At 46.8% G+C, this 24,641-nt stretch overlaps 1 protein-coding gene across 7 annotated transcripts in view; it reads left to right on the forward strand.

The window, feature by feature from the left end:
• Positions 1–24,641, forward strand: part of EXD3 (exonuclease 3'-5' domain containing 3) — a 505,315-nt gene that overhangs the window by 232,198 nt on the left and 248,476 nt on the right. For all 7 annotated transcript variants that reach the window (XM_067561577.1, XM_067561574.1, XM_067561576.1 and 4 more), the window contains 2 exons: positions 5,142–5,195; positions 12,178–12,309. In XM_067561577.1, coding sequence (XP_067417678.1) covers positions 5,142–5,195; positions 12,178–12,309 — 186 coding nt within the window. The remainder of the gene's footprint in view (positions 1–5,141; positions 5,196–12,177; positions 12,310–24,641) is intronic.

Raw genomic sequence — 24,641 nt, forward strand, 5'->3', positions numbered from 1 at the left:
TCACCATGCGGAGAATGACTCCCGCCCTGGGCACACCAACAATGATGGCTAGGCACCAAGCTCACCTGCCTGGGCTTATGAGCCTCGACACCCTGACACTCTCCTGCACAGCATAGGTTATAGTCCTGCCACTGACTGGAATCACGGCACCATTCGCTATCAACACAACGCGAGTCAGTGCTGCTCGAGATTCCAGTGCCGCTCAGGGTCAAGATACCGCTCATCATCTCGACGCCGCTCCCAATCCAGGCACCGCTCGTCACCACGATGCCGCTCACCATTGTGGCACCGATCTCCATCGTGGCACTGCTCATCCCCTTGGCACCGTTCAATTTCCCGACACCAGCATGCGGCACCGTGGTCACTCAGGAGTGATTCTTTGGCTCAGCATTCCAGGCAGACTCTCTGGGATTGCGATGGAGTAAATATTGTTTGGACCAGAGGCACGAGACATCAGCCCAAGGACAGGCTATCCCAGCATGGATCCCAGCACAGTGGCCAATGTGGGCACCTTGGATGTCCCAGACCCTCCAGAGCTCCCATGCAGCATCCCATGTGATGGCACACCCTTCCCCGCGACCCGTTTGGGAGGGGTTCAGTGCTGGGAGTGGAAGCAGCAGGGTGTAATGTGACGCAGCTCCAGGCTCCAGTTGTCTGGCTTGCCGTATGAGATGCAGACGACTGTACAGGACCTGCCATTTGAGGGGACATCTTTATTCTCTGAACAAATGGATGCACAGCTACCCAGCCTAAAAGACTCACGGGCCACCTTAAGGTCTCTGGGCCTGCACACACCGGCCCCAGCTCGGAAGCACTTTAAACCCCAGCCTTTGGGCTGCTTTTGCCCTCCTCATCAGAGGCTTGGCTCTGGGAGACAGCGTAATAAGGGCTTCAGGAGAAGATAGCCGCATCACTCTTCATCGGGCCCCACGTCTACGTCTGCTAGAGAGACATCAAGACCTAAGCAGAACTTTTGAAGGTGCGGTCGAGGACGATGCACCGGCCGGGACCTTGGATCCTTCTCAATGCTTTGGGGATCGTTTATCCCACTTTTACTGTGCATAGGCTGACGTCACATCAGACAGTTGGGTACTGCACACAGTGAAAGTGAGGTATGACCTCCACTTTACCTCTCTCCCTCCTTCCCACCCTCTCTCCCCATCCCTCTTCAGGTACCTTCTCACAAAAGACTTCTAGCACAGGAGGTGGAGTCCCTCTTATGAGTAGGAGTGGTGGAGGTTGTTCTGATGGACCAAGGGCTCTGGGCACCAGATGAGTTGGATCTCCATATCAATATCAGAGAATTAAGCATGTTCCGCTTAGTGTGCCAGGCTTTTCAACCCCATCTATGGGGCAAATGCATATCTGTACTCATAGACAACACTATGGCTATGTTTTACATAAAGAGGCAGGGGGCGCTTGCTCCTCTCCCCTCTTTCGGGAGGCGGTGCACCTATGGGACTACTGCATAGCCCAGTCCCTTCATCTGGAACCCTCCTACCTACTGGGCTCTCAGAACAAGCTGGTGGACTGCTTGTGTAGATTGTTCATCAACCATCATGAATGGTCCATCCATCCAGATGTTCTGGGCACTATTTTCCAGAAGTGGGGGTTTCCCCAAGTAGTTTGCCCCCAGGTACAACAGGAAATGTCCCCAGTTCGGTTCATACCTGGGATGCAGCCCAAGATCCCTAATGGACACTTTTCTCCTTCTGTGGGGAGGAGGCCTGATGTATGCTTTTCCTCCTATGGCTCTAATCCTCAGAGTGCTACTCAAAGTCAGGAGGGACAAAGCACAGATCCTTATAGCCCCAGTGTGGCCTTGGCAGCATTGGTTCTCAATCCTGCCACATCTCAGAGGACACGCCCACCAGCTGCTGTTACTCCCGGACCTAATTTCCTAGGATCACGGCCTCCTCCTTCACCCAAATCTCAGGTCTTTCCATATGATGGCTTAGAGACTCCATGACTGAGCGAGGCAGAACGGTGCTGCTCAGAACTGGTTCACGAAGTTCTCATGAATGTCAGAAAGCCATCAACCAGATCAGTGTACCTGGCTAAGTGGAAACAGTTTTCACTGTGGGCATCACAGAAAGGGGCATGACCGAGTGAGGCACCCCTTCCTCTTATTCTGGACTTTCTGCTCTATTTAAAGGATGAGGGCATCTGAGTTCACCTGGTGGCAGTTGTGGCTTTCCACCCAGCAGTCTCTAGCCATTCAGTCTTTGCAAATCCAGTTTGTTCTCAGTTTTTGAAAGGTCTGGAGCAATTGTACCCCCAGATGCTTCAGCCTCTGCTGCCCTGGGACCTCAGCCTGGTCCTGTCAAGGCTTACAGGTCCCCCATTTGAGCCTATGGCAATGTGCTCCCTGCTTCACCTTTCGTAGAAGGTGGTGGTCTTGGTTGCCATCATCTCTGCGAGAAAGGTATCAGAGATCAGGGTTCTTACCTCCTAACCACCATATATGGTTTTCTTTAAAGAGAAGGTGAGACTCTGTCTGTACCTGGCCTTCCTACCAAAGTTGGTTACGCATTTCCACAGCAATCAGGATATCTTTCTTCCGGTTTTCTATCCCAAGCTGCATGCTAACAGGGAGGACCAAAGGCTTCACTCTTTAAATATGATACAGGCCTTAGCATTGTACTTAGAGAGGACCAGACCATTCTGTAAGACCACCCAGCTCTTCGTGGCTATTGCGGAAAGGATGAAGGGGAGTCCATTCTCCACCCAGAGGATCTCCACTTGGATTACATCATGCATCTGTATGTGCTATGACTTGGCGACCATCCCACCTCCTCAACTGACAGCACACTCCACAAGAGTGCAGGCCTCAACAGCGGCATTCGTGGCACAAGTTCCGGCCTTAGACATTTGCAGGGCGGCAACCTGGTTGTCCATTCATACTTTTACTACTCATGATGCCATCACCCAACAGGCGAGAGGTGACGTGGCCCTCGGTCAGGCAGTCTTACAGTCTGTGTCCATACCAGCCCGGAGCTCTGACCCTGCCATTTAGAATACGACTTGTTAATCACCTACATGAGAATGGACATGAGCAAGCACTCCAAGAAAAAAAACCATTACTAACCTTTCTGGAACCCAGTGGTTCCCAACCTTTTTGGCTCAAGGGCCACAGATATAATTTTTACAACCCTGAAGGGCCACCAGTCTCCACCAGCAGGCCCCCTCCCACTGCAGCCAGACGGAAGGAGTTCAGCGAGGAAGCTGCCTCCTTGCTGATCTCCTGTCCCCCTGGCTTCAGCAGGGAAACTGCACATGTCCTGTAGCCCTGTGCACTCCACCTGAGTCCCTAGGCAGTGGCTCCCTTCTGCAGCCAGGGGGAACAAGATCAGTCCTCCCCTCCCTCTGGCTCCAGCTAGGATCCCAGTGCTTAGGGACCCAGGCAGAGCACTTTGCTGTGCTCCCTGCTACAGCCAGGGGGAAGGGAGCGTTGATCTTCCCTCCCCTTGGCTACAGCAAGGAGCCTGCACTGGTCTTTTAGCCCTGGGTCCTTAGGCAGCGGCTCCCTTCTGCAGTCAGCGGGAGGGGAGGCACGGGCCACTTTGAAAGCCCCCGCAGGCCACTCTTGGCCCCCAGGCCATAGGTTGGGAACCACTGTCGTAACTGTTGTTCTTTGAGATGTGTTGCTCATGTGCATTCCAAACCTGCCCACACCCGCCCACCTGCCCCTCCGTCAGACTAGCTGGCAAGAAGGTACTGAGGGGGTGGCGGGGCGGCAGCTGCCTATAAACCGCATCAGGAGGGTGGCACTCTAGGAGGCACCAGAGCTGACCCGGCATGTACCACTAGGAAAAAGCTTCCGGTGACAGTGCATGCGGCGTGTGCACACCCACATAGGAATGGACATGAGCAACACATCTCGAAGAAGAACTATTATGGAAAGGTTAGTAACCTGTTTTTTCTCTCTTAGCGTAGTGGTGGTTGCTAGTAATTGTACAAAAGTAAGAATAAAAAAGGCCCCCTTGGCAAGACAGATTCAGAACAAAGCTCTATATAGTCTACCCTTAGCATGCTCCATGTGAGGGGGAAGGTCCTGCTGATATAATAATAGTACCTAGCTAAATTGCACATGAATTAGCTGCAAAGGGAGAGTCTGACTTCAGGGAGTTCTCTCTCCTAGTGTGTTCCTTTAAGCTGGATGGGCCCAAGAAGAACATGCAGTGATTGTAGCTGAGAGAGATTTTAAGTGGTTTTAAGAAACACACAATTTAATTTCTAAATCTTTGCCATTCCTGTCTACACTTAGTGACAACCCAGCTCACTCTGGGGTGAAAGGAAAGAGACTGCACTGTATTGATTTTCAGGCATTTCCTCTTGCCAGCGTAAGGACTGTTGATAGGAACAAGAGGAAGCTTCCCAGACTCCTAACCAGAGGAGAGGCCCCAATGACATGAGGTTGGATACAGAGAGAGAGAGTAGGATCTCCAACAGAACACAGGTCAATGCATAGAGATAAGAAGTAATGCCATTCCTAGTTCGGAGTGCAGCCTCTCTTAGGAGTGAAACTTAAATCCATGTACATTAGCTAAGGGGGGGTGCTGGTTTTACATCGGAAGTCTTCTATCACTATAGCCCCCCAAATATTTACATCTACTAGAGTGGGGAATTGTGGGGATGCTGCCCTATCACAGAGAGATCAGGCACATTTTCATCTTTGTGGAGAATCTCGGTTCCAGATTCATTAGCCTGTTTTGCTACCAAACCATTCCAAAATAAACTTACCAAATCATGCAGATCAGGAGTATGGCCTGTGGACACCTCAATCATTCTGTGCAAATTCTGTGCTAGAATGGTGGTCTTGTGGTTAAGGAATTGGACTGGAAGTCATGAGATAAGCTATGCCACTGACTTCCAGTGTCAGCCTGGACAAGTCACAATTTTTCTGTGTCTTTGTTCCGTATCTATAAAATGGGGCTAATAGCTCTGCCCTACATCCCAAGGGTGTGCAGATCATTTCATTAATGTTTGAGGTGCTCATGAAATCTGTATAAGTGCTCTCCTAGAGAGAGACTCTGTGTCCCCAAATGTGTTTGTTTTATAATTTGATCTGTTCGGGAGGGAAAGTTTGAATTCATTGGTATTTTTACCCGTGTTAATTATGGCTTTTCCTTCATTTTCAGATTGCCAGGCAGGAAGGAAGGGTCATTTTAACCTCTGGACTCCCATATCAGACAGTAAGTGCAAAGTGGTTCTGGCATTTCTCTTGTGTTGTGGCATTTCACAGATTGGGATGCACAAAGTGGAAGAGAGGAAAAGTCAAATGTGAAAGCAACAGCTGGACTGACTTTTTCATCTGTTTCCTGTACTGAAAGCCATGGATGTGTAAAGGGTTTTGTGAGGCTTGTTCTAGCTCTGAATGTTAGAGGGTTGAGAATAAGTTTCCTTTACACTTTATTTTCAGCCAGAGGCGAGAGCAATTGCTCTGCATCTCAGAATGTAAAGTAAAGCAAACACATCCCTGAACAATGTGGCTCTGTGTGGCTTATCTGTCATGATGAAATGCAATTCACTTCCCATCCATTTCACCAAGGAGTAAAAAGAGATTCCTGTTTCTTGGCTGTATCAGTACTGACAACACTATCTGCTGTTTTAATGCTCTGAGGCTTTTCTTTGGGCCTGGAGGAGATAGGATGGAAATGCCAAACACAGGCCCAGTTGGAAGCTCGAGTTCCTATGTATGCATGGAAAAAATAAAACCAGCCCCTGCACTCAGCCCCATAGCAAATGCCCATATCCCTCAATGAAACAAAATGCAATTACCCTCCCAAATTCCATTAATGCAGTGTTGGAGGAATATATTTAACTATAGCAGTCAGTAATTGAAATGATGCAACACCTATTGTCGAAGGTCACATGCCCTGTCTTGTGACCCACAGATTCATTTAGAGCAGTAAAACCTGCTGGGAATCTTGAGGAACATGGGTCCTGCACCTTCCAGACTGCAGATACAAAAAGGTGCTAATTATCTTCACTGCCTGTTTGTAACTGGAGCTGGAGTGATCATAGAACCTACCTTGCGCATTAACTAATTAATAGGGTTTGTTTCTGAGTGTGAGAGAGAGCCTTTTAAATACTTAGGCCTGGTCTACACTACAGACTTTTGTTGAAAAAAAAAGTCAGCTTTTTGCACCAAAACAGTGGGGGGTACACACTGCAATCCCCTGATTTTGCAACAAAATAAAACCACATCAATGAGACACGTAGAGCTTTTTGCACCAAACTTTTAGTGACAAACTGTCAGTGTGGATAATGTGCTTGGCTATGTCGCGGTAAATGGCCTTCAGAACGTGTGCCACAATGCCTGTCCTGACCGCTCTGGCCGTTGGTTTGAACTTTGCTGCCCTGCAGCCAGACGCCTCTCCCCCTTTAAAGTCCCAGGAATTTTTTAAATTCTACATCCTGCTTGGTTGGCATGGAGAGCTCACATCTCATCTTCCCAGCTGACTATGGTGGCTCCACACACCAAACACTCTCCCGCTTGGAGCACACCGGAGCTTCTGGAACAGATCAGCGTTTGGGGAGAGTCGGTCGTGCAGTCCCAGCTCCGCTCCCAGCCAAAGGAACTTCGATACAGATGGTCAGATTTCTCATTTAATGGTGGAGAAAAGCTATGAACAGGAAACGCTGCAGTTTCATGTGAAAACCAAGGAGCTGTGGCAGGGGTACCAAAAAGCTGGAGAGTCAAACCATTGCTCTGGTGGAGAGCCAAAAACCTGCCACTTCTATACGGAGCTGGAAGCCATCCTCAACAGCAACCCCGTCTCCAACACCAAGAGACCCGTGGATACCTCCGCAGGCCTGGAGGCAGCGGATGCCAGACTCAACCCCAATGAAGATATCACGGACGAGGAGGATGATTTGGAGGATGATGTGGAGCAGGTGACCAGGTCATTTGCTGACATGGGGAGCCATGACCTCCTCTTGACCCAGGAAGTTTGAGCCAGTCCCAGCCCTCCAGCTCTGGTGTGCAGGATGTAGGAGAGGGGAGTTCGAATAAGTGATTTTTTTGAACTGATGCTGCTCATTTACATGAGGTACAGTTGTCCTTTGCTTGGTTGCATTATATAGCTGGTTGAAGGGATAGAAATGCACAAGAGTAGCTCACATGTGCTTCCCATTCTCCTGTTCAGCTAGGCAGCATGGTGGAAAAGTCTGTTAATGCACACCGAGATTTCATAGGAATCCTCCAGAGAGATCTTTAGGAAACTTTCCTGGAGGTACTTGCCAATCCTCTGCCAGAAATTCCGCGACATAGCTGCTTTGTTTCTTTCCCCGTTTTAGGAAACTTTCCCACGCCAATTGGCAATCACTTGTGCAGGGACCAAAGCAGCACACAGATGAGCAGCATAGGAATTGTGTTTGAAGCTGCTCGCATGGAGAAGATGCACCCTGCATCCCTGCTTACTCTCAGGAGTGAGATATCGGCTTCTATGGCTCCCGTCTGTGGAAAATGGTGTCACAATTTGAAATTTTGTCCTTAAGTACCTGTATCAATACTCCAAATAATAACCCAGAACCTTCTCCCCAGCTTGAGTACCCCCTCCCCATAGGCACAATTCACCATGCCCTGGGTGATTGTCGAGCTATGCACCTGCCAGGGGACAGTGAGAAAGAGGTGTATTTTACAGGAATGAATCAATGCTGTTATTACACTCACAATCATGCTTCTGTTCATTGTGTTCATTGTTCAGATGTGCCCTTCAAGGGAAACCCCTCCACACCTGCCGAGCACCTGTGGCTGATAAGAAAACGACCACGGAGAAACAAAGAGTCTATGTTCCAAGAATTCGTCCAGTCCTCTTAGACTTGGAAAAAAAGAAAAAAGGACATGGAGACACACTGTGTCCGAAAATCAGAAAATTGATAGGCAGGAGAAAAGGGAAAACCAGGAGCAAGTGATAGCAGGTCATGAGTGCATGATAAAAGCCATGGATGAGCAAATGGAGCTGCTAAAGTCACTAATAATGCTGCATACTGAATTCATGCATGCTTGCCCCCCCTTGCAACCAATACAGAACTGCTTTCCATCCCTTCCCCAAACTCCACCCACACATTCCTACCAAATTCAAACAGGTTCCAGAACCATAGCTGGACTTACACCCAGCTGTCATAGCTCACACTGCCCCTTGCTGCTTTCTCTCTTCCCGCCCATCTTTTTGTGTGTATTGTGAATAATTGTTATTTAGTAAAGACATACTTTGAAGAATAAGCAATCTTTATTTGTCTCTTGCACATGGTGGTTGCACCTCACAGTGATACACAGTGCAAGCTGGCTAGCAGGCATAGCATAGCACAGTGCTGTTTACAAAGACCTTATTGGTGCTCATTGTCAAAATGACTCCTCAAGGCCTCTGATACGAATGCCCCCCTGTTGTGCCCCTCTAATAGCCCTGACATCTGGTTCTTCATAGTTAGCCACAAGGCAATCTGCCTCTGTGCTCCATCCAGGGGGAAACTTTTCACCCTTAGCTTCACAAATATTATGGAGTATACAGCAGGTGGCTATAACCATGGGAAAATTTTCCTCATTTAGGTCTAACCTGCTATAAAGGCATCGCCAGCAAGCTTTTAATCTGCGAAATGCACATTCATGGTCATTCGGCATTTACTCAGCCTGTCATTGAAGCGCTCCTTGCTGCTATCCAGCTTGCCTGTATAAAGCTTCATGAATCAAGGCAGTAAGGAGTAGAGTGGGTCTCCCAGGATTACTATGGGATTTCAACATTCTCCACTTGAATGTTTTGGTCTGTAAAGAAAGTCCCTGCTTCCAGTTTTCTGCACAGGCCAGTGTTCCTGAAGATGTGTGCATCATGCACCTTCCTTGACCAACCCACGTTTATGTCAGTGAAATGCCCACAGTGATCCACAAGTACCTGCAGTGCCATAGAGAATTTCCCCTTTCTATTGATGTGCTCCGTCGCAAGATGGTCCAGGACCAAAACTGGGATATGCATGCCATCTATCACCCTGCCACAGTTAGGGAATCCCATTGCTGTGAAGCCATCTGTCACGCTGGCTGTATTGGGGTGGGGGGCATTTAGTATATTGTTTGACATCAGTATGTCAAAATCCTAATAATTTGTGTGAGATATGCCATGTTAGGTACTGTTAGAAAGGCTATAATATGCTAAATAAGATGATAATGTTCATGTGTTATGTGTGTAATGGAAGTTATGGACATGGTTGATATATCTGTATTTCAAATTGTGCTGTGTCTGGGTAACACCCCAGACAGAATGGCTGCAAGGATGGCCTGCTTAATGGCCCATTAAGACGTTCACAGGTGCAAGGGGCCCCGGGGGAGAAGCCAGGGATATACCTGATGAGTCACCAGGGCTTGCTCATGTGACTCAGGACTCCATTTTGGTTCCTGTGAAATTCCACAAACAGCATGGAAAGGGCCAGAGGACCAAAAAGGCAGGTGCCCAGGATCCATTTTGTCTTCAGTCTGTCTTTGTCTTTCCCTACCTCTGGATCATTTCATCTACAACTGAACTGAAGCTGTGAAACAAAGGACTGAGACCCATCCAGGTATTGGATGTACACCAGAGAGACTATACAAACCTGCAAACTCCACAATTCTACTAGAAACCTGATATATATGGACTTTCAAATCATTTGTATGTATCTGATTGATTTAATCCTTTAACACTTCTCTTATAGTTTGTTTCTTTCCTTTTATAATAAACCTTTGGTTTTAGTTACTAAAGGATTGGCTGGCAGCGTGGTATTTTGGGTAGGATCCAAACTTATATTGATCTGGTGCTGTGGCTGACCCTTTGGGGTCAGGAGAAACCTTTTTAGTAAAGAGCATAGAGTTTAAATAACTGATCTCTTCACTGGACCTAGTGGCTGATTGGGAGCCAGGGACTGAAATGCAGTAAAGGGGGCTGTGTGTATTTTTATTTTGGGCTTCTTGATAACCTGTGTGGGGAATCAGAAGCACTGTTTGTGACTGGTTGGGAAGTCCGACTTCAGTGTCACCCACCAGTGTTGGGAGAATTTGCTCTCCTTTTGCATCCTTCCCTGACCTTGGCATTATCAGGTAGCTACCCTAGGCACGGAAGGGTCACACCATCCACTCTTTCATGCACATTATCAGGACTCTCAGTTCTTCATAGCAGAATGCAGTTAATGGCCCTTCACACTTGTTATAACACAGCTCCGATGGTGGACTTCTCGATTCCAAACTGATTAGCAGCCGACCGGTAGCAGTCTGGAGTTGCCAGTTTCTACATAGCAATGGCCACGCGCTTCTCCACCGAGAGGGCAGCTCTCATTTGTGTGTCCTTGTGCTGCAGAGCAAGGGCGAGTTCTGCACAGAGTTTCTTGAAGTCAGCTTTGTGCATTCGAAAGTTCTGCAGCCGCTGCTCGTCATCCCAGACCTGCATAATGATATGATCCACCACTCTGTGCTTGTTTCATGTGCCCCAAAGTGGCGGTGCACTGTGTGCAGATGCTCCATGAATGTAAACAGTAATCCAGCATTGTTTGTTTGCATGGCACACAGCAAGTCAGGCGCCTCGGATGCCAGTTCCGATTGGGAGCTCATGATATACTGCACGACCAGCCGTGATGTGTTCAGAACGCTGACAGCAACGGTGGAAAGCAGTGCAGGATCCATCCTTTCAGATAGAGATGGCGGGTGCACAGAAAACTGGGGCTGTTGAAAAGTGTTGTGAAACACAGATGGAAACCCATGGAATGATGGGCCAGAAATCAGTGCATCATGGGATGTTGAGCCTGCACCCATGATGCACTGCGATCCTTTCTGCCTTCCCACAACTCCTAGCAGCACAAGGTGGCGAGTTGCACAGTGGGATAGCTGCCCACAATGCACGGTTCTCACTGTTGATGCTGGAGCAGCGAGTGTGGATGTGCTTCAGCGACACAATGAGTGCTGTGTGGACAGGCGCAAGTGTAATTATAGCGCCTTTTGATCGTTGCTGTAACTTGTGTCGACAGCACTTTCTAGTGTAGACAAGGCCTTAGCCTGGCTATTTAGGGCTCAATGCTGCAGTCATAAAAGAAGTAGATCTTCCATTGACTCTACTTTTAACACTTCTGTCTCTGTAGATACTTCACAATCAGACTGATTGGTAGGAGGCAGAGTGAGGGAACTGCAATAGGAAAATAACTACTTCAGGATGTAGAGTATTGTATTGGAAATTGGCTGCTACCATTTGATACATAGCGTTTGTACACCCCTTGTGTATGTTACAAAATGACAGCATACACTAGACTTGTTCACTAAAGTTAAATGATTGCCAATTATCTCAAAGTAGTTAACACATTTATAAAGGCTAGTCTGGACACTCCCCAGATGTGTGTTCCAGGATACAAACCTCTGTGCTAAATCTGTATGTGGAACACACATATGGGGAGTGTACACATTCACTACCCAAGCTAAATGGCAACCAGCTAACTCGAGGTAAAAAGGTGCAGTGCAGCTAAACCTAGAGAGAGTGAGTGGGGCCAGGCTATTGCCAAGTGTTAGCTCCTCATTTCTGAGCTTGGTTTTTCTCCTGTCATTGTACGATCTTCCAGCTGGGCTTGGTATGAGAGCAGTGTTTACATATAACCCCCCATTGTCATGCTAGAGAGCACCACTCCAGTTGCATATCTAAGTTAAAGGGGAATTCAAACTGGCTATCATATTTGGTATAGTCTGAACATTATATTCTTGACAAAGGTGACTAAGGACTTGTCTACACTAGCACTTATATCAGCAACTTTTTTGTCGCTCAGGAGTGTGAAAAAACACCCTTCTGAACAACATAAGTTTTGCTAGCATAAGCGCTCGTGTGGACAGCATAGCTACAGCTGCATATTGAGCTGTTTTATTATGTTGATAGGAGACCTCTCTCATGTTCATAACGTGGCTACACAAGTGCTTATGCTGGCAACATTTATGTCACGCGGGTGTGTTTTTTCACACCCCTGAGTGACAAGTTTTGCCAGCATAAGTGCTAGTGCAGACGATGACTGTGTGTTAAATTACCTTCTGTATTTTTAAATTTGAATTTAGTGAGTTAACCCAATAACATCAAACTTTGTTATTAAAACCAAACCTTACATATAAGAATGAGCCCAGATGCCAGCGGTGTGAGTGCATTTATTTGTCATCTCTTTGGTGTGTGATTTTGTCTTTTGAAGCTGCAGTCCCAGGTAGGAGAAGGAAGGTGTTTCTCTGTAGACTGCTCGGAAAAAGCAAAGGAGCAAGCCCTCCAGGTTCTGAAGCACTTCAATGTTCAAGTGACCCTAGCAGATGTCTTCAGCCGTTGTCAGGTAGGACACTTCCTTTCTGAATTATCAGTACTGCTTATTTGATATCTGTGCCCAGCAGACACCATTGTAGTACTCAGGTTTCATGTCAGTTGGTCTTGCTTTGAGTTCCCAGGATTCCCACCTGGACTTAGGAAAGGTTTCACAAAGGAGTGTATCTTTTGGAATGTGTTAATGTCCTTTAGAAATGTTGGTGAACAAGTCTGAATAGCACAGATGCCCATGAAGAGTGTTAGCATCTGGTTTGGGATCTTCTTTTAACCTTAATGCTCACAGATATAGTATTGTCTTTGTTCCGCCTTTCTCTGCCTAGCACGTGCTATTTTAATGATAAAGCATGGTTAATTATGACTCTGTTGTTCTGATAACTATTGATTACACTGATGGGGAAGGGTCTTTGGTTTTGAAGGCTAGGTTATTTTGTCTCAGAATCTGTTAGATTAGTTCACTTCCTTGCCAGCTGATAGATCCAGATTGTGTTTGCCACTGGATACTCTTGGATTTTTTTTTAAAAGTAATTCTTGATTGTGGCAGGTCTGAATCGTCTCCATACTCTGATCTCTTCCACTTACACTGTTTCAGTCATTACATTAACGCTGAAATCAATTCCTTTGAAAACTGTAATATAAGCCGTCTTGTGACTTGTAACATCTCTTACCTTATTAGGGTTTAAAAGAGAGGAAGAGAAGAAATATACAAACCTAAGTAGAAAGGGAGCATTCCTTGATGGGTAAATGAGCCAAGTCTAGCGTTTCAGTATCTTCTGTTTCATTCCCTCTAGTAAATAGCTAGCAGGGTCTCCCAGCACTGTGTAACTTGCAAATTTTGTCCCGAAGGCAATGAATATTGGGAAAGCACATCATTGTGTGCTTTCCTAGAATTCCACTTATATCTGATTTCAAAAACTGTTGAAACAGTATCTGTAAATCTCAGAAAATGAGTGGTCCGCAGATGGTGTGGACGTAATCTGGGTCAGCTACTGCATCAGGACAAATGGGGTATTCAGATATCCGATGATGTACTCGTTCCTGGGGTTTCATTTTTAGAATAGATTTTAGTATTTTTCTAAAAACAGAGGCAGGCTTCTTGGTTACTTTTCTTCTAACCAGCCTTGTAACCTCTAGCAGTGGGATTGCTGAGAATTCCATAAAACCTGGAACCTAGTAAAAAGCCATCAGAACAAATAAAGGCTATTAATGCTATTAAGGCTATTAATGCTGCAAACTCCTGTTAGATTATCTTTAATAACTGCAGTTGGGTATGTGGCTTATGGTATAAAACTGACCCCCGAGTTTATGAGAGAGACAAGGTGGGTGAGATAATAACTTTTATTGGGCCAACTACTGTTGGTGAGAGAGACCAGCTTTCAAGCTTACATAGAGCTCTTCTTCAGGTCTGGGAAAGGAACTCCCAGCATCACAGCTAAATGCAAGGTGGATAGCTCATATTCCAAGGGACCATTCAAGGCAGAGTGGCTCGTTAACACCTTTGCACCACCTAACCTGAACCGTCCCTTAGAATATGGTGCTAACTATTTATGCTAAACAATTGGTTTCACCTTGCATTTTGCTGTGACTCAGGGAGTACCTTTCCCAGATGTGAAGAAGAGCTCTGTGTGGCTCAAAAGCTTGTCTCTCTCACCAGCAGAAGTTGGTGCAATAAAAGATATGACCTCACCCACCTTGTCTCTCTAATATCCTGGGACCAATACGGCTACAACTACACCCCAGTTCCTGACACAGATGCTGGAGCTGCTTAACTTTTCAGTTCTGTAATTTGGGCTGCTCTTCAATCATGGTTATTTATGTTGTAAAAAGCAATGCATAATCCATGATGTATCCTTCTCGCTCCGGAAGAAATGCTGCCCCTGTATGTTATGAAGGTGAAAGAGCTGCATTTATACACACACATTTATGCCAGGGGACGGGCCCTGCTTTTGTGTCCAACTGGTTTGTATTTTTGAAAAGATATTTACAGGGAAGTGACCGGTAAATCTACATATAAAATCGCGAGGTGACATACAGGTAAGGACTCCAGCATGCGGAGATGCAGCATCGTTCTCTATAAAAGGCTGCCTAGATAATGTTGCGGTATCTTGTTATACACGGATATGTCTACAGGTTGTTATACATTGTTATCTTGTCATACATGGATATGTCTACATACATGGATATGTTATACTTTGATGTGTCTACAAGTAGTTGCTGAACTTGTGTAGTTTTAGCTCAAAATCTTCTTTGTTTGTTGGATGTTACAAGTAGCTTATTGGCTTACGCCCTACTGCTTCTCTGCTGCTGCCTTTCAGGCTGTCTAATCCACCCTGTCGATCTCGTCTATCTCTTGTGTTAGATTCAGCCATATTGTAAGGATGTGGTATTTCAGTGCTGACTTGTACACAGGACCGAGAAGATTCAGATGTCTCTGGGCTTGTATTATTAATTTAAATTTTATAGTATCTTTCCTCCCAATGGGAACCCAAACCCCTTTACAACTCTATGCCTGCAGGAATCACTTCATCACTAGCTATTGCCTGATTTCAGTGGGAATTGTGGGTGCTCAGGGCCTCTGAAATGTAGGCTACCAGTGCAGATCATGCTGCACAACAGTGTTGGTGGGGCATTTTTAACAATCCCCCTCTCAAAACACAAGGGCGCAAAACCCTGCTGTTCCTTGGGGTCTTTAATACGAACACAGAGTATTCAAAACTTCATTTTTAAGATGTTGTCTGAAAGGGCCCACAGCACTTCCCACAGCAAACTTAATGGCATTAATTGTGTTTACTCAGGATGAATGAAGGACAGACTAGATCTTAAACCATTCAGCCATCCCTCCATCCCCTCCACATTATGTACTCTCACTCTGTCTTGACAGGCTTAAGGACCATGGCCTTTGAATATGAGCTGGCTCTGGTGCTCCCCTGGCAGGAGAGCTGTCACTTCTGCAAGGAAGTATCTACTGCAGCTGGGCAATCGAAAGCTTTCTACTGTCCTTATAGCACAGAAATTCCCTTGGCAGCCTGGCCAAGGCTAGTGCAGAGATTTCCAAGTAACAAATGGCAAAGCCCAAACTCTGTATAGTGTTTATTCAGTAGGGTCAGCTGGGCAATATGGCTTTCTGACCTGTGTCACCCTCCTTCCTTGTCTTCATGGAGCTCAGCTTAATGGCCTCTGAACCACAGGCTCTTGGATGAAGAAAGTTTCTGTTCCACTGCCACAGAGCTGGAGGTTCATTATCAGCTGTGATAGTCAGTCACAGATAAGTATTGTCTGTGTGTTGCAGGAAGCAATGTGCCATCCTGCTTGACTCCCTGTCTTGCAGAGCAGGGGCTAGTTTTGTCTCTCAGATTCATATTCTGTAAATGATTTGATAAGTGTCAGCAAATAATGTCACTGTAACAATTAATGCATGTAATTCAGAATACATTAAAAATAGCCACTAGTTCACTTTGGTATCCAAGATTGTTATAAAGTGCACTTCTTCTTATCAGCTCCCTTGGCATGGATGGGGGATCTCTCTTTGGAGCTGAGAGGAATTGGACTTGCTTTGTTCCTGAGTCATGAGATCAAATCTTTCTCAGTTAAAACAAGTGCAAATGCTAGTTACCTCTGTGTGACTTCTCCCTGCAGGCTGAAGGAAAGGTTCACCAGCAAGCTCTTCTTCCTCTGCTCTGCTTTGTGTTTTGACTTCTAAAGGATTTATTGTTTTGTACAAATGATTGGACCTCATAAGGTGCAATTCACTAATTGCCCTGCTGTCTTTCCCAGTGTAACCATTGCATCTCTGTTGAGAACTGCATCTTCAGGCCTCTGTAGTAAGCCTGGATAACCATCAGCATTCAGTATTGTTAGTGAGGTCTGTTCTATGGAAGGCTCTGCCTCTGGAGGTGAAGGGATCTCCCTCAGTGAACTCCCCTTTAGAGAAGTCCAGATGGCTTCTACTCAAGGCCCATTCTTTATGCATGAACAGAGACCCGCAAGGATCTCCCCATTTTTCTGTTTTACTCCTGACGCCCCACTTCAGAACTGGAAACCAGATACCTTGCTTGTATAAGCAGAAGCAACTCCACTGGTTTCAGTTGAATTCCATGTGTTTACACCAAATAAGAACCCTTCTTCCTCAAAGCTCATTAGAGATAATCCACCAAAGGCAGCAGTAGTGCGGTTGGGGTTGGTCCTGCTTTGAGCAGGGGGTGGGACTAGATGACCTCCTGCGGTCCCTTCCAAACCTCATCTTCTGTGATTCTATGATTGCAGTTAAAATGTGCTATTTACATACATTTGAAAAGAGGCCATCTGCTGTACTCCATATTTCTGAGCAGTCCTGTCTGTACAGCTTGCTCTTCTCTCAGATACACATGTGCATCTGAAGTGAGTGGAAGTGGTGTGCATGTCTCTGAGATTAGAAGATGGACCTTAGATTATGTAATCCATATGTGGGTCCCTGTGCTCATCTCGAAAGGCCTAGAGAAGTCTTTAGGAGCTGCCTGGGGACTTCTAAGGTCAGTTACCAAACCAGCTTGATTGGGAGACTTTATGAAGCGCAGGTTGTAAACGTCTATCGGTTACTAAAGATATGGCTCAGCGGAGGCATTGTGTGTGGGGGGGTCTGTCTGTGTGTGTCTGTGTGTGTGTGGGTCTGTATACACACACATACATTAGGTTGAAATCCAGGAAATTCTAAAGTAATTTTAAAATTTGAGACCCCCCCATGTCAATACCCATCTCCACTTTTACCAGCACTTTTTGTTGGTGGGCTTCCCGAGCGCCTTGGTAGGTGAGATTATTGCCTGCTAGGCATGGAATGATCTCTAAAGGGAAGCAGAAGAACCCTACTGCTTGGACATTTAAAACTAGTCTGGCTACAGCACTAAATAGATAATGTAGGGAACAAGCCTGTGTTGGCAGAGGCTGATGATTTACTAGGCCCTGGTCTGCACTTACCTGGAGATTCGGCGGCAGTCGATGGGAGTTACGCAAACTGCTGTGCTTCTCTTCTGCGCACCGTCTTCACTGCACTGCGCCACGCTACTTGAGGGAGTTGTTTTACTCAGTCGACGTCCTAATCGATTGAATGGGTCTACACTGACTGCTCAATCGATCCAGAAAGACCGATCTGGCGGTGGCGACTTTGCCGCAGTTAGTATAGACATACCCTAGGTCTTTCTTCTCTGCCTCCTGTGGTTCTATGAAATCTCTCCCAATAAAATCTCATGTGAACTCTAGTGAAGCAGCCGGGGATAGTTCCATTTCCATTTCAAACAGGCGTTCTCAAACTTTTTTTGCTGGGACCCCCGTTGAAAATATTTCAGGCTGTGATGATCCCCGCAAAAAACATGATGACCCCCCCATGCCATGTCACTCTTACCATCATGTGTGGGGGTTAACAGCTCGCAACCCCCCAATAATAACCTGATGACCCCCTGAGAGGTCATGACCCCAGTTTGAGAACCCTGAACTATATAGTGCTGTGTTTGTTTATTTAATGTTCTTTTGCAATGGGACTGAGGTTCAGGACTCTCATTTCTTTTTTCTGGCTGGAGTATGATGTCTGGACTAATCACATTTTTGCCAGTGAAAAACCATTTGTGACAGTGGAGCTATATTCAGGACATGGAAATAGGAGCATTGCCAAGAGATCGAGGGAAGTGATTATGGCCCCTTATTTGGCACTGCTGAGGCCACATCTGCAGCACTGTGTCCAGTTTTGGGCCCCCCACTACAGGAAGGATGTAGACAAATGGGAGAGGGTCCAGTGGAGGGCAATGAAAATGATTAAGGGGCTAAAGCACATGACTTATGAGGCGAGGTTGAGAAAGCTGGGCTTGTTTAGTCCGCAGAAGAGAAGAGTGAGGGGGGATTTGATAGCAACCTTTAACTATCTGAAAGGGGGTTCCAGGGAGGATGGAGCTAGGCTGTTCTCAGTGGTGGCAGATGATAGAACAAGGAGCAAAGGTCTCAAGTTGCAGTGGAGGAGGTTTAGTTTGGACATTAGGAAAAAGTTTTTCACTAGGAGGGTGGTGAAGCACTGGAATGGGTTACCTAGGGAGGTGGTGGAATCTCTGTCCTTAGAGGTTTTTAAGGTGCAGCTTGACAAAGCCCTGGCTGGGATAATTTATTTGGAGTTGGTCCTGCTTTGAGCAGGGGGTTGGACTAGATACCTCCTGAGGTCCCTTCCAACCCTGATCTTCTCTGATTCTATGAGACCTTCCACTGAGAGTAATACTGCTGTATGCAATATCATATAGGCAATGTTACAGTTCCAGTGGTGATGAACTGAAGAGATATGCAATGCAAGATATTAGCTTCACAGCTCTGGTAACCTTTGTACTGCAAGTGCGTGGTCATTGTGATTGAAAGAGAAAACGGATGGCTAAAAAGTTATTCTTGTTATGCAAGAACACAGTCTTTATGGGCTTATAACTTGTCTGTAAAATTCTTGCTGGCCTGAGGGCCTGCAGACACATTCTGAGCCAGGAGTGCCTGTCCATCTCGAGATGTGCTTGGTTTTGTTCTACTTGGATACATAGTTCAAGCTTCAAACTGGAATGGCAAAGTGCTTGTGAGCTGATGTTTGAACATCTGGTGTGAAATGTCGCTCTTCCATTGAACCTAGAAAGACTTCTTCCCTACCTGCTTGGAAGGCAGGATTGTCCAGTGGATAAATCACTGCACAGAACTCAGGAGATCTGGATTCTATTCCTGAATCTACCACTGAGCTCCTGGGTCACCTTGAGCAAGTCACTTCCCCTCGTTGGGCCTCTGTTTCCTTTCCCACCCTTTGTCTGTTGTGTCTATTTAGCTTCAAAGCGATTTGGGTCCATGGCTATTTCCCGCAATGTGTTTGTACAGTGCCTAGCACAGCTGGGGCCCTGATCTCGGTTGAGGCTTGTAGGCACTACTGTATAACAAATGATGATAATACCCCCTCCAAAATCAAACATGCAGAAAAGAAAAACACATCTCTGAACCATTTCTTCATCTGAACCTCCCTCTGTTTCTTGTGACTATCTACATAAGTTCAGTTTCTTTCACTTCACTGAATCTTCTGATCCCCAGTGAGCAAATCATTTCATCTTTACTGATGTCCTATTTAACTTATAACCTCTGCCTAAGTCTTACAGGATGTGAGTTAGCTGCTATATTTCATTGTCTGGAGATCTGATATCTAACTTTCTTTACCCTTTCAGTTTCAAAGCCACTTCTCCAGCCTTTTTGAAAGACATTAGTGTGGGACTGGGGGTGAGAGGAAACCACCAAGTTAGAAGCTGAAATGCCACAGCAGTTTCAGCAAATGTTTCCATCTCTGTGCGGTTAAGGTAATAACCCTCATGGCTGTGAAGCTCATCATGTGAAAGCTCTGATTTTCTCAGAGTGAGCATGGCACGGAGCAAACCATTCAGCTGGGGCAAAGATAAAGGCTTTATGATTAGATGAAAAATTCTGTGCTTGGGGCACTTTGCAAGAAGCTTTGAAGCCAGCCTGGGAACTCCAGCAATATTAGTTGATAAATTAATAATATAGATCCTTCAAGCTGTTGTTTAGGTTGAAAATGTGCACGTCTCTCGTGAGCTTCTGTCAAAGCAAACTGATCAGCAGGCTTTTTTGTCCCTTTTATGTGGGTTGTGCTTTCGGTCCAGACGAGGATGAGAACTTCCAGCCATCTCCTTTCTCACAAACTTGTAAGCTGAGTAGTCGTCTCCTCGTTTTATCGTGTCTTGGAAGCGGGACCAGAGCAATTTTGTTTTGTGGTCCCTTTTCTGAGCTTGTGAAGGCCTGACAAAAATTTAACAAAAGAGCAATAATCATGGGGTTTTAATGTAACTGTTGTGCTTTCCATTATGCTCTGCACAAAACCTGGAAGATTAAAAAGGGCCGTATTGTATAAGGTCTTTCTTCTTCCCCAGAGACAGAGGGATTTTCCCACTGGGGCTGTGCCACCTCTTTGAAATAACATTTGTCACTCAGTTACCTTTTTAACTACAGCATGACTCACAAGATCAGCAGAGTGTAAAAAACTGAAATTCACAGGAGCCACAACATTGTAGCTATAAAAGACCATTGGGCCTGTAGCGTTGTGTCTCCAATTCCTACTTCTTGGCTCTGTAATCTCTCTGGGAAGGGATGTGTCTTGCTGTGTGTGTGTAAAGCAACTAGCGCTATGTACATAAAGAAATAACAAGGACCATATGCAGTGTTTTTTACCAGCTTCATTACTTTGCGAAACGTAATATCACTTTGAAACCCTCTGTGGTTTAATAAAAGGCTCATCCATTGGATGCAATTTGTCAGCACCTGCAGGTGAGGAAAGACCTATGATTAACAGCATTCATGGTTTTCCCAGATGTGAGTTAGCTGCTTATTGCTTCCACCCTCTCACCCTGAGATGAAAAATCAGTCTGATGCTTGTCCACTGTGGAGCTTTTGATTTCTTGCTTCGAAGTCCAATTGTTCAACACAAAGGGTAAAACCCTCTTAATCTTAGCGTTTATCCTGGGCCTTGCAATTTAGATATAATCTGCAATTTGTATCGCTTAGATTCTGACTGGGAAGTAGAGCTGGTATTATTCTCTCTTTCTAGGGAGCTGAAGGAGTGAATTGACCTCAAAAGATACTTGTCCATGGGATTGTTTTGAGTTTGAGCTGGCAGGCTTCATTAATGATTATACCTAGCAGTTACATAGTGTTTTCAGTTTCAAACTCCATATGGATGTCTGTAAGAGGTGAGTCTCCCTTCTAGTGTCAGCAATTTTGCACAACATTGTTTAATCATCAGCAGGGTTTGTACTAATTTATCAAGGGCAAATTGCACTTCTTTAGTATCTTAATTTGAGGTACTGTATTTTTTGTTCTCAAGTGGTTGACAATCCTTAAGTCTCATAACAGGCAGGTATTGTTCATATCCATTTTATAGATAGATCAACTCATGCATCCAGAAGATACAAGCCTTGTCCAGGGTCAGATATTGAGTTAGCTGCAGGAATAGAACCTAGAAGTCCTGACTCTCAGTCCCATTTTAACTACTAGAAACTGCCCAGTCATGAGTACAGATACCCTTGTTCACATGCTGTAGCATATCCGTCATTCTAATAGGAATCACTTTTGCCAGCTCTTCCAGAAATGGTGCTCACTTGAAGCTGAGTGAAGTCAGGGACAACTCAGCTTCTTTCTGGGATATTGGGAACATGTTCCAGTAATCTTTATATGTAATGAATAAAGATTCCAGTCAATGTAGCCCTATGACGAGTGTAAGAAAGCCACTTTGGCAGGGCCGGATATCTAGTTAGGCACAGTAGGCACGTGCCTGGGGGTGCTGGTGTTCTAGGGGTGCCTAAACAGTGGCAGATTACTACACAGAAGCTGGAGCCCAGGATCAGCATATTCCCCCCACCTGGAACTTGCCAAACCAGTCGTCCCAGCCTCTCTACCCCCCCACCCCTGTGCAGAGTTGACCCGGCCAGCCCCTCTCTGCCCCATCGCCCTCCCCTCTCACCTGTGTGGAAAACCTGAAGGTCAGCAGTAGGCTGGGGAGGAGAGGGCGGGGGTGCTGAAGATGCTGTACCTAGGAGAGTGTAAGGTGTAAATCCAGCCCTGCACTTGTGGTTCCTTGTTTATGTTACAAAATCTCACCTGAGTTGTAAGCAGCACACATGGCTTAAATGAACGACAATTAGACAATCTCCATTTAAAGGTTTCTTATTCCTCATCATTTATGAGCACGCTGCTAGAAAGGTGATGACATTCCAGTTGCGACTGGCTGTAAATAATAAGCTTCCATCCTGGGTAGAACCTGTTGGATCTAACAGCTCTGCGGTGGGTAGCAGTGTGCATGTCATAGGGTCAGCTCTGACTCAGTGGGAACTACTTCTTCAAGTGCTTGCTCCTGTCGATCACTTTAGGTGTGTGCACACCCACATGTACAGCTACTGGAGACTTTGCTGTAGGACTGGCTCTGGAGCCCCACGCTCATGCACTGGTATATCAGGCGCCGCTGGCCCTGCACCCTCTCAGTGCCCATTTCAGTTACTGGAACTCTCTCTCTCTCTTGCGGTTGCAACTGCTTTGTAGTTGCCTTATAGTTGTTGTAAATTAGTTTTTTGTATCTAGTTAAAAGTTAGAAAACTAGATATTAATGGTCCCGCTAGGGACGTTTGCCTTGGGATGGGGCATAACCTGGTCCCTGGGCTTCAAGCTGTTCTGTCTTCCACAAGCCCTTAGTTGCTTAAAGTGTTTAGGGGAGATGCACAGAAGAAGTAAGTGCAAGATCTGTAAGGGCTTCAGGCCATGGACTAAGAAAGATAGGGACATTCACCTGAAAGCCCTGTTGATGGAGGCAGCATTTAGACCAGCCTCAGAACCATCCCACTCCCGCTGAGTACATCAGCATTGGTTCAGACCACACCACTGGCACCAGGTCCTTTTTGACTTCACCCATACCGAAGAAACGGTAGAAGAGGTCATTCTCCCACGCCAAGAAAGTGGGGTCGGGCAAAGGACTCTTGTTGGGCCAATTGCCTGAATCAGAACGGCAGGAACCGGCTTCTCCACCTAGGATTTCAAGCCCGTTGAGGGAACCACCTCCGATTCCCGGGAGCGGAAGGGGGCCCCTCCAGCTAGTGGTGCTGTTGACGCCGGAGGTCTTTCAGGCAGCTAGGGACCTTATGGCCCTATCAGTGCCCCCCACCCAATGGGACCTTCCCTCCACACCGGGGTCGGTGAAGCCTTCTGTGTCCAGGGGAAAATCCATGATGGGACCACCACAGTGGACACTTGACAGGCGCTGCTCCCCTGAATCCTGGCACCGGTCCATAACGCCCTGGTCCCCTGCTTGATGAAGGTCTCCCCCTTTGTGGCACTGGTCTCTGGCAGTGCGCTCCCGGTCCCCAGCACCAAGCCACGTGTCTGCAGTGGGGCATCACTTATCTTGGTTGCACTGGTACTGGTCTTTCTCCTCTCAACACTGGTTGCCGATGATGTGGCAACAGGCACCGGCCTCCTGGCACCAATCCCCAGCACCCCATTTCCCGACGCGCCATTCACCACACTATCAGCGCTCCTCACTAGAGCAGCACCACTCCCAGGCCGCACTGCGCCGACTTCCCTCCCCGCGGCATCATTCCCTGGTACCACATTGTAGCCAGGTTGAAACACTGTCTTCTCCACGTTGGTCCCTGAGGGAAGATCCATCCTCCTCGGACTCAGAAGGGAAACCCAGCTCCCAACCCCAAGAGCACCGACCATTGGATGCACAAGATTTTGGTGTGGGTTCCACGGTGGCAGGCTGGCCCCAGAGACGATAGCCGGTCCAGTGGCCGTGCTGGAATTCATGGAGGATCCCCGTGGTACCAGGATTCTACTTGTACCAGTTGTCTGAGAAGTGGTCCATGGCACTGACTGCCCTGGTGCAGGGTCAAGATTCGGCTTCCAATCCCAGCACCGGACCAGAAGACACAGTGACAAGGGCAGTCCTCCTACAACAGGAGGAAATGCCACCCACTCCCCTGGTGTGCCATCATCTTCATTTTCCCTGGATGAGGTGGTTGCCGGCCTGCCCCCACAATCTGATTAAATGACTTTCAGGCCCATCAGGAACTCCTTAAAAGGGTTGCCTCAAATTTGGGCCTAGAGGCTGAGGAGCTAATGGAGCCTTCAGACAGCCTCTTCAGTGTGCTCCTGCTCTGGTGCCGGGTAGGGTTCCATTACCAGTACATGAAGGGGTGCTTAAGGTGGTCAAGGTCCTATGGCAGAGCCTGTCCTTCTTGCCACCAACACCAACTTAACGGGCTACACCCTGCAGTTTTCCTCAATCCCTCTCTCCCACCCCCATCCCTGTCCCTCTTCAGGAGCAACTTCTAGTGCAGGAGGTGGAAACCCTCCTGCGGTGGGAGCCATAAAGGAAGTCCCTCAAGACATGAAGGGGAATGGGTTTTACTCCCGTTACCCCCTTTTGCTTTCAGGGTAAGAAAGTATCAGACCTATCCTGGACTTGCACAGCCTCAACAAGTATCTCCAGACGTTGAAGTTCTGCATGGTCTCCCTAGCCTCCATCATCCCTTCCTTGGATCCAGGATACTGGTACACGGCCCTCGACTTAAGAGATGCATATTTCCACATCTCAATTTTCCCCAGCCACGGGAAATTCTTCCAGTTCATGGTAGACCAAAGCCATTACCCATTTATAGCGTTGCCCTTTGGCCTTTCATCCGCCCCAAGGGTCTTCACAAAATGTATGGCAGTAGTGGCTGCTTACTTGTCGTTGAGGGGTACAGATCTTACCAGGACAATGGGCTCATCAAGGGCAGGTCGCAGCCTTGATCTGGTAAGGGCCACATGTCAGCA

Source organism: Emydura macquarii, unplaced genomic scaffold, assembly GCF_026122565.2.
Source record: "Emydura macquarii macquarii isolate MOO-44397 ecotype Brisbane River unplaced genomic scaffold, CSIRO-AGI_Emac_v2 contig_2417, whole genome shotgun sequence".
Lineage (NCBI taxonomy): Eukaryota > Metazoa > Chordata > Testudines > Chelidae > Emydura > Emydura macquarii.